An 11,194-nucleotide genomic window follows, 5' to 3' on the forward strand; every position below is an offset into this window, starting at 1 on the left:
AGTGCTCTGTTGCGCGTTAATCATGATCACGCCCAATTTCTTTCTAAACTTCATGCCTTATACTTATTCTCTTCTACTAGTATGAACACTCAGGGAAATGGATCTGGGAGCCGGGGTTAGAAAAAGGTGTTGAATATGCACCTGAGACTCGTAGGAATGTCATGGAAAATCCAAATGTGATGCCTGCTCTTATTGCGAAGGTGTTTTAATTTTTTGGTCAGTAAAGGACTCAAATCGTAGCAAAAATATATCTAACATAAAATCAAAAACAGTTGTGATCGGTAAAATATTACATTTTGCTCTGTTATAAACGTAAAATTGATCAAGAATTACTAAATCATGTCTATGCTAAAATGTCAAGCTGATTTTTAACTTCTTTATTATGACTTTGTCAAAACAATAGTCTCTATTCCAGAGGTGTGCAAGAACCGTTAAAATCGAATAAACGTCAAAATAAGTTTGTTCTGGTAGCGTTTTGACCATTGACGTACATGTTTCATTTGACGTTTATTCGGTTTCAACGGTTCCTGCACGCCTCTGCTCTATTCTAAGACTAAGATCAAGATCAAAATTTCACATTGTCAAATATTTCCAAGATCAAGATTTTGGTTAAAAAACTGTTAGTACCTTTATAATTCCAAATATTTCCAAGAGGTCTTGGAAACAGGAAGTCTGACACAGGTTTATACCTTGACATTTGATAGATTTGATATATTGTTCCTAAGTTTTCAATTAAAAAACACTAAAATCTTTAAATTAATTATCTTATTTTTTATCTTAGACCAATATTTTACTTATTTTTTATGTAACTTTGCTTTAAATGTTTATTGTTACTAACATAATTGTAAATTGAAATTTAATTTAATGAATAAAACAATTGTCATAAAAAATGTAATTTTATTTCCTATGTGAATATAAATAGTGGTTAAAAATAATGCTAAAATTAGGTTCTCTTTGAGTACAAAATCATTAATAAAGTGACATAAAAATCTCTAACATAATTTCATATTTTTGCGTACATTTTGATGCAAAATTTAAAAATTATTAACAAAACGATGCTACTTGAATCTATAGAATGGTGCTAAAAACGCTTACGATTTGTATACAAATTTACCACACCAAGTGGAAGTCCTTCTGGCGCATCCCAAATGTAAGCGAATTCTCTCAGAAATTTTTTTGAGTGAACGTCCTAATCCTCTTCCTCTTGACCTCAATAGACAGGTTATCCCTTACGTCCATAAGGCTAGGAATCTTGGGATTATTTTCAATGATTCTTTAGCTTGGGACTGCCATATTTCCTACATAAGCAAGAGTTAACTTTTTTATTGTGACCGAGTTTTGGGGAGCACTTAAGTGCAAAAAAAGTGTGACGCCCAAAAACACGTTAGTGCTTTAGCTTCCACTTGGTGTAACAAAAATTCTCACGTTCGGTAACGCCTGAAAATCCTGTAAGCTAAATCGCTACTTTTTTGCTGCTAAACGGGAGAGTGAGAGAAATCCAGTGACGTGAGTAATGCGTGCGCTACTGAGTTTGATGCTGAGAGTGGAGAATAAGAGCGATGAATGCTAAGCCGCGCGAGCAACAGCAGGAAGAGAGTAAAGTGAGGGAGAGAAACAATTAGGACTCTCGCGGAAGAAAATTTTTCACATTGCTGGAACATTCCAGAAGCGTGGGTCTCTCAGTCAGTGCAATGGCGCAGCAAAAAAATTTGCAAGTGCAATTTAATAATGAAAAGTGTTATATAAACGTGAAATTCAGTGAAATCCTAAGCTACGAGGACTTGGAAAATAGTGGTGAGTAGTTTAATAGTGAAATATTTAAATGAGATAGGTGAAAAATGCTCTTTTTTGATGCATGGTGTATCGTGTTAAAAGCTTCTATGCTTTCAAGGAAATTTCCAGAAAAAATAGCACTGAGGAAGAGTATTAGGTGATATTCTTAATAATATCTCCTGATGACAAAATTTCATGTCGTCCGATCGACCTCAAAGTTGGCCAAAATGTGTTTCGCCACTTCCTGATCACGAATATATGGGGGGCTAAGTTAAGTTCCCGGCCGGCCGTCCGGCCGCTCTTTGGAGCTTAATAGCTCCTAAACTAAAAGAGATATCGACTTGCGGTTTTCGGCAAAGGTTATATACCGCATGAAAATTGCAACTTGGTGCATTGACCCCCCATCCCCCACCCCTCCTTCCGCCATTTTGAAGACACCCCTTTTTTGTTTTCTCAATAACTCCGCCCCTATGGCATTCAGCGGGCTCAAATTTTAGTATGTTATAGCTGGGCCTTAGTGCTTTCCATCAATACCAAACTTAAGGTTCCCCGACCCCCCTGACCCGAGCTATAAGGGCCCAAAAAAAATTCTTAAAATGGCCATAACTCCTGTTCGAATTGTTAGAATTTAAAAAGTGAGGACTTTTTGGAAAGCTCTCGTGAAATGCCACTTCCCCTTCTAACATCGCAAGTTCATAAAACCACCACTAGGGGCGCTATTTTTAAAAAGAAGACTTCAATTTTCTAATAAGTTAAAATTCATTTCATTCAATTTTAGTCTTATATTTAGGCTTAAATTTACTTTAGTTTTTTTTATTTTTGATTTTATTTTTATTTTTTTTTGTATAACTTTCAGTGCGCAATCAACTGTCCTTAAACGGTGGGGTGCTAAAAATTTTAGACTCAGAGGGAGTTAGAATCTTGCCAGCAGCATTCTCAGAAGTCGAAACTTCGTATTATATTATACGACACGAAGAAGATGTGTCTGATGCCATTGGAGACGTTCCAGTAAGAAATGGGTATCCGGAGGCCACTGGGAATATTGTGGAGAATCCAAATATGATGCCAACCCTTATTGCGAAGGTATTTAATTTTTTTGATCAGTAGAAGACCCAAGTCTTTGCAAAAGTACATCTAACGTAAAGTTATAAATGGTTTTGATCAATAAAATATTACATTTTGCTCAGTGATAAACGCAAAATTGATCAACACTTACTAAATCATATCTATGTTAAGATGTCAAGCTGAATTTTAAGTTCTTTATTATCATATCACTTTGCCCCAACAATGGTCCTTATTCTGAGATCAAGATAAAAATCAAAATTTAACAGTCAAGTATTTCCAAGATTAAGATTTTAGTAAAAAAAAAAACTGTTACAGTAGAGACTCGCTATAGGTCATCGCTCTGTAGGCCACAATTTATTGACCGTTGATTTCAAAACACTGATTTTAAGTTGGATTATGTTTTTTTAGTACGCGACATGCAATGTTATCTTAATTATTTTAATATTTTTGATAAAGTTTATTGAGTAAGTTGTGATAATTGTGATCCATAAAGAAGAGAACGAGGACGAGTACCACAATCGCAAAGAAAGTGGAAGCCGTCGAGCAATTTCAATACTAAAAGTTGTTGATAATTTTAAAAAATTACATGGACTATAGTGCGACTCAAGTGTCAAATCTGGAACCAAATGTGGACTATAGCGAGACTCTACTGTAGTACTGATAATTCAAAACATTTGCGAGAGGTCTTTGGGATTATTTTAGGGAAAGACGAAATTTGAATATGCCTTGATAAATTTTGAATTATTTTATTTTTAGGAGCTTCGCAAGTTTTTTAGAGTTCAAAGAACTGTTTTAATCAACGGTGCCGAGCTGTTGACAAAAAACAAGCTCACTGAGCGTGAAAGGAAGATGGCAATTCGAATAATTGCTAACCATCTTCTGCTTTATCGGCCTCAGCCCAAAAAAGATGATAAAATAGCTTACGCAAAGGCCACCGTGGAGCTCTTTCCGTCCTTAAAAATAGATTCTCCGAGGGGATATGTAAGATTTTTTTTTTAATTATTCAGAATGTTTATGTGTATAAACTAATATCGTTGCATATTCTTAGGATGCAGTTTATAATCCAGATAAACGTTCTGGATTTTTGGGGAACTGCATCAGAATGCTATCAAGGAAGCGAGAAGAGTGTAATGTATTTGAGCCAACTGCATTGATAAACCAGGGGAATTCTTCTCCGGTACAGAACAACATTGATTATTGCATTGACTTGGAAGAAGTCAAGGATGAATTGAAAACGCTTTTCTGGCGAAATGACGAAAAAAAAATATTTGATGCCATGGAGAAAACCTTCCCGATCCGACGAAAGTTTTTGAAAACACCACTAAAGAAGAACATTCTTCTAGAGTATCCAAGGTTTTTGGATACACGGGGATTGGTGAGTTTTACTTTCTTCAAGATTGTTTACTAAAAATTTATTGTAATTTTGTACTTGTTTTCCTGTAACAATTTTTATTTTACTCCACATGTAGATTCAGCTTGATTTCCAATTGCTTTTCCCTGATAAGAACAACTGCTTGAAGGAGTTGTTTGATGAAGAATTTCAAACAAAGCTATGTACTTTGGGAAATACTCAAGCAATGCGCAAAATAGACAATGGTATGTATAATTTTCTATCTTTATTATATGTCTTATAAATGCTTTTTTTATTACATATATTGCTTTCTTGCTACTTATTTTGAATAAATCAAGGGTGCTGTTTTGCATAATAAATTTCTATAAAGAGTTTACAAGATTGATGGCAGTCAATTTTACAAGTGCATATTTCAAATTTTAAACAATCCTCTCACCCTTGAGAAAACGAAAGTGCAAAAATTTAAGTCAAATATTTAGCGTAGAAATAAAAAAATCATATTCTTAATTGAAGACGAATGAATCTTAATTTATTTTTAAAAATTACTACTCTTAGTAATTACTTAACGAATCAGGTGATTCTAACAACTTAAAACCGAGTATATTTTCTTTTCCTATACTTTTAAAAGTTCATTATTTTTCTCACGTTGCTCATTAAGTTTGAAGTAAAGAAACACAAAAAAGTTACTTTTGATATTTTTGGAAAAAAGGCAATGAACTCATGCCCAACATTGTTAGTCTAATTTCTGAAAGGTTTGTTCGTTATTTAGAATTGAAGAAACGAGACACTATTCTGATCTTTTGTAAAAGAGGCAAAACTTGTTCTAAAATTTAAAAAGTGAGACTTTCCATTTTCATAATTGTCCTGAAATACTCAAAAAGTTTTTGTACAGACATTCAATACCGTGAGATATTTATTTTTCAGAAATTAAATTTTTAATAACTCTTCAAATCGTTCAGTAACTCTTTTGTAATTCTTCAAAACATTATACTATATATATATATATATATATATATATATATATATATATATATATATATATATATATATAATCAAATATGTTTATTTACACGATTGCTTGTATGATATTACACGCTTTACTATGAGAGTGAGCGAGATGACTAGATTTACATTTCATTCACTCAAATTGAAATGTCAAAAACATGTTTACAAAACAAATATTATTGTGCGCTAGGCATATCTCACATAATCAGAGGAACTTTGTTTTATATTTATTTTTACAATTTTTTTTTCTTTTTCATTGTAATGTAAAATCTAGGATGGCCCACGCCAATTTGGGCAACTCTCAACTGGCTGTCACTGTTGCCACCAACTGGTGGAGGTCGAGGTCACCAAGGTAGACCAAGTCTCAAAGAAGCCTGCGGAAATTTGATACAGTTTTACGAGGCAGGCAGAGTGCCTGATGCAAAACCGTCTGCAACTATCATCGCGCAGGGGAACACAAGGAGCGACATCAGAAAGTTTTACGTGTCTTTGGATGAGAGTCTCATAGTAACCAATGATTCCTTTCTTGATGCGTTGGACATTATGTTCAAGATGCATTTTGTATTCGATTTGGAGTATGAAGCCTCACTGCGCAACTTTTTCCGTTACATTCAGAACTACGTGTTCAAAATTAAGGGAAATGAAACTCCCAATACTACTATCAATAAGTGTCGTATGATTTTGATGTCCAATGAGTAATATCAAGTGCCAAATTTGTGATAAATTTTTTGAAAACCCAGCAGTTTATATTAAAGATCTGCAATATGTGCACTTATTCAATTATGGACCGAAAACAGTTATAAAATGCGGATATATATCTTGCTCAAAAACTTTTGCATCGCTTAAAGGATTAAAACATCATATGAGTGTTTGTTTCCACGGACAAATCCCCAGTGTTTCTTCACGTTCATTGCAACCTAATGCTCCTAACAATTCAAGAAACGACCAATCAACTTTAATAGAAGAGTCACAACTAACTTTTTCCGAATATTATGAATCAGATGTTTCCGTTCAAAGTTTAGAAAAAAGCGATCATGAAGAATTAATTTCTAGCTTAAAAAATTTTGCAAATGATATACACAATTTTACTGTCTCCAATGTTGTATTAAATTTCATATTCACTTTCCTTTATTTATTTTTGAATATTTTGTTTTCAATAATTAGAAGTATTATAATGTCATCTCCTCGCTTGGAAGTTGCATTAGAAAAGCTTTCTGAAATTCAAACTTCATTAACCGCAGTCGTGTCTGACAGTAAAAGTACATATATGAGAAGAAAGAACGTATTTTCTAAAATGCCAGAACCGGAAGAAATTTTGTTAACTATGAAAACAAAGAGGAGAATGGAAATAAGTAGTAAAACTTTTTTGAATGTACAACAACCAGTTACATTTGCTAAGATAAGCCTAATAGAAACATTAAAATTTGTTTTTAACTTGCCCCAAACTCAGACATTGAAGTATTCACTTGATGAAAATGAACATGACTCAACTTTGATCAAAGGCTTTCATGACGGTTCTGTCTTTAAGACTAATTTCAATAATCTGAACAAAAATGAATTGATTTTTATAAGTCTTTATTTCGATGAATTTGAAACAGTGAACCCGATTGGAACAAAAATTGGTAAACATAAAATAGGAGCATTTTATTTCAATATTTGTAACGTTCAACGAGGACAAAATTCAAAGTTGGATCATATATATCTCTTTGCACTAATAAAAATGGAAGATTTGAAAAACAGTGATTTCAACGATGTTGTAAAGGTTCTTATTAAAGACTTTAAAAAACTGGAAAATGAAGGGGTGGAAATTAATTGGAATGGCAGTATTAAAAATATTAAAGGGTTCTTGCTAAACATTTGTGGTGATAATTTAGGTCTAAACCATCTGCTGGGTTTTAAAAAAAATTTTAACAGCGACTACTTTTGTCGCATATGTCTTTGTAAACTTGATGAGATACAGTACAAATTTCGAGAAGAAGACTTTTCAATGAGAACCAAAGAGACTTATGAAAATGATGTTTCCAAATTAGGTAACAATTCAGATCATATTAGAGGAGTCAGAGAAAACTCACTTTTTAATGATTTGCAATATTTCCATGTGGTGGAAAATCCTTCTATAGACATCATGCACGATGTCTTAGAAGGGGTTGCTCAATATGAATTGAATTTATTTTTTAATTATCTAATTGATCATAAGCATAACACCCTACATGAGATTAATTCTTTGATATCCTCTTTCAATTTTGCTTTTGAAGAAAGGAGAAATTTGCCATCTCCTATTCGACTAAAAGGAAAGAATCACATCGGACAAAATGCAAGTCAATGTTGGACACTTCTAGTAAATCTACCATTAATATTTTACAGTCATTTCAAAAATTATACGGATCCGAGTTTAAAACAAGTGTGTCAACTTATGATATTATTAATAAAAATTTCTCGAATTATTTTTTCTTATGAAATCAAAACTTCATCCATCAATGAGCTTAAAACTTTGATTTTCGAGCACCATTCTCTTTTAAAAAAAAATTTCCCTAATTTCCTTCTGAAAGCCAAGCATCATCATATGATACACTATCCAAGTATTATATTAAAAATGGGTCCACTGGTGAATACTTGGTCGATGCGCTTTGAAGGAAAGCATTCATGTCTCAAAACTTTCGCAAAATCAAGTAAAAATTTCAAAAACATACCTAAATCTTTGTCAATCAAACATCAAGAAGTTCTATATAATAAATTAATTAAAGAAAATGAGAAAAATGATGTTCATATACTTAGTAATCCAACAGACAGTATTGAACTTATTACCCAAAAATTAAATATCACAGATGAAAAAAATGACTTAATTTTTCTAAAACACATACCAAATTACAAAGATTTTGTCTCAGGGGTGTTTTTCTTCTATAAGGCTTTAAATAATCAAAATGGATACTTTTATAAAATCCTAGACATATTTATGGTACAAACCAAATATTATATTAGTGCACAAAAATATGAAATTGAAAAATTTGATGAAGACTTACAAGTCTATAAAATAGTTATCACAGATAATAATATCACAATTGTTAACTTTGATGAAATTCAATGTAAAAAAACATTTTCCCCATGTTTCATGAATTCTATGATATTTATTGTTAGTAAAGTAATTATAAATTAACATGTATTTTAATGAATAAAAAATTTATAATAAAAAAATGTAATTTTATTTCCTGTGTGAATATAAATATGGGTTCAAAATGATGCTAAAATTGGGTTTTCTTTGAATACGAAATCACTAACATATTGTGTGCCATTTCAGACCTGCTTCGTTAATAAAAATTGCTAAGAAATGTATCTAAATTAATAAATGATTTGTACTAAAAATTTCTAACGTTATTTTATATTTTTACGTGCATTTTGATAGCAAATGCATTAACAAAATGATGCTTTATTGATCTACAGAATGTAGCTAAACACGCTTACGATTTGTATACAAATTTACCACACCAAGTGGAAGTCCATCTGGCGCATCCCAAACGTAAGCGAATTCGCTCACAATTTTTTTTGAGTGTTTGCCCACTTTGCCACTATTCCTGCAAGCGCGAGCAGTAGATTTCATTTGTCGCATTCTTTACTAAGTTCTTAAATGATAAAAATGAATCTTATAAAGCGTTCCCCCAAGGGACATTTGATATCCAAATAATATATGTCTCAAATGTAACCAACATATTTTCAACGTAATCGAGCTATTTCTTAAAAATATAATGTATGAACGCAATGGATGTAAATTATATGAAAATTATGTGCGTTGAATGCCAGTATAATAACTTGACTAAAAATTGTATAGAAAATATTACAGTAGAGTCTCTCAAATTCGAACGATGTTGGGATTCACAATGTCAATTGTGAGGTTATGTTAAAAAAATCGTATTCTAGATGAATGAAAATCATATTTATGCGCTTCTTCCTGAATGTTTACATATATTATGATCGTATAAAATGATAAGGAAGTATGTTACCACTAAAACTTGTGAGAAAGTACGGATATTTGATTCAAAGTACGATTTAATCTCACAAAAATTTCGTTAGTTTTAAAGAAATCGTTCGAATTTGGGAGGTGAGAAATGTCAAAAATACCCCGCGAGCGTTCGAATTTAGGAGACTCTACTGTAGTTATTTTCTATTAATACATATAATACATTTTATTTGATAAATTCCAGTTAAAATATTGTTATTTTCCCTTAAAATTACGACTTAACATTTTTAGATCCATAAACAAGTCATAATATAATCTATTTTTGAGTGAAAATGTATAAAACTATGTCAAATACTTTTAAAGTATATTTATCTTATATATTTATGCCATTATGTTCACATAATGTCGTGAAATTGTATGAACATCATGTTCTGATATATTTTAGTTACATTTGTTCCATAAAAGACACAAGATATATGCAACTTGTCTTCTTTTTGTATGACGCTGACAGATTGCCAAATTCTACTTTGTTTGCTAAGCAGAAGTTCATCTGCGAGTGAAAATTTGTGAAAAAAGTGATGTCTCACAATAATTAGAGTCCTGAAATGCACCAGCGTGCGCAGAAAAATCGAGTATACAGATAAAAGGCATTAAATTTTACAAAGTGCAAATGATGAAAAAGTAGTGAATTAATACTTCGTTTGTGAGATCTAATATTTTCTTCCTTTAATTGCAATGTACCGCAAATACAAGCATTAGGACAACTTCCAGATCATTTGTTATGAAATCAAATTGCAGAATGAGTGCCCAGAATGCAGAAAAAGTTTATCAAAAGCATAATCTTTCAGTGTTTTGACATTTTTGCTGTATAGTGATATTATTGACGTAAGAAGTCTACAAAATGTAAATATGATACACGACATCTTGTAAATATAATCACTAAAATATATAAATGTATTTTATTTTCTGCTTTTCTTACTTATTCGGGTTACAATATCTTGATTTTATTTTATCAGAACAAAAAGAAGATTATGGCATGGAAAAATACAGAAAATTGGCGACGCTAAACTCAAATTAATGGAAAAATAATACACAAAACATTGCAGTGCAATGATATTTGTCCAAATTATTGTTTAAAGGGCTGTATTCTATCAATACATGCAGTAAAAATTTGAGAACCATAAGTTTTTTAAATGATGTAATGTAAAAAACAATAAATTTATTCAATTTTGTTTTATTTAATTTCTCAGCTTTCCCTTGAGAATTTGAAGTCGGGAATGAAATTTTGTTCAATAATATTTTAGCCTCTAACGGAAAACAATTATTGAATATTGAATTAAACTTTCATACGCGATAAAAGTGCACGAGGCACAAAAAATGTGACTGAATCGTTGAGGATAAATATTTATTCATTTGAGGAAAATATTTGAAAAAACTTGAAGAAAAATGGACAAGAAATGACAGTTCTTCAGTCGATAGTTATAATATTGGTATAACAGAGTGATTATATTTTATTTAGTCATAAACAATACATTTTACCGTACACGATGACGTGATTGTATCTAAAATAAAAAATCGTTATATTTCGGCTATAAAAATTCCCCATTCACCCGAATATGAGCCTGTTTTATGCGGTTATATAGAAGAAATTTGTAAAGTCTTCGCCATCATTTTCGTATAGATATCAGACATCTCTATTCATTTATAGCGATAAATGCTCCTTGGGGGTGTCAGACTGCTCCTCAACTTTTTTATCCATTTCAAGAAGGAAAAACTCCTCTCAGCCTCCGCCAAAAAAACCATTTTTAATTTCATTTTTGACAGAATCTTTATTTACATCTGATTTTGTCCCCACAATACAGTACTTAAATAACTATTCTATATTCCAGATTATTTAATTACGTTTATTAATATGTTTTACGTTTTATTCTATTTTTTTGTCTCATCTAAATTAGTGTATGAATGGAAGGTGATATTTCAAGTTTCTATAAATTAAAAAAAATATATATATAGTATAAAAAGACTTGAAATCATAAGTATCCAGTTTT

General features: G+C 31.4%; 2 protein-coding genes across 2 annotated transcripts; both read left to right on the forward strand.

The window, feature by feature from the left end:
- The first annotated feature begins 1,638 nt into the window (after nt 1–1,638).
- LOC129801113 (uncharacterized) lies at nt 1,639–4,070 on the forward strand. Its single transcript, XM_055845876.1, has 5 exons — nt 1,639–1,794; nt 2,630–2,856; nt 3,595–3,819; nt 3,887–3,963; nt 4,022–4,070. Exons 1-5 carry the CDS (start codon nt 1,692–1,694, stop codon nt 4,068–4,070), a joined length of 681 nt encoding a protein of 226 aa, XP_055701851.1. The 5' UTR covers nt 1,639–1,691.
- Nucleotides 3,944–7,459, forward strand: LOC129800641 (uncharacterized). The gene is made up of 3 exons (XM_055845174.1): nt 3,944–4,213; nt 4,308–4,434; nt 5,469–7,459. Exons 1-3 carry the CDS (start codon nt 4,115–4,117, stop codon nt 5,891–5,893), a joined length of 651 nt encoding a protein of 216 aa, XP_055701149.1. The 5' UTR covers nt 3,944–4,114; the 3' UTR covers nt 5,894–7,459.
- The last annotated feature ends 3,735 nt before the right edge of the window (nt 7,460–11,194 follow it).

The sequence above is a fragment of the Phlebotomus papatasi genome, chromosome 2 (genome assembly GCF_024763615.1).
Source record: "Phlebotomus papatasi isolate M1 chromosome 2, Ppap_2.1, whole genome shotgun sequence".
Lineage (NCBI taxonomy): Eukaryota > Metazoa > Arthropoda > Insecta > Diptera > Psychodidae > Phlebotomus > Phlebotomus papatasi.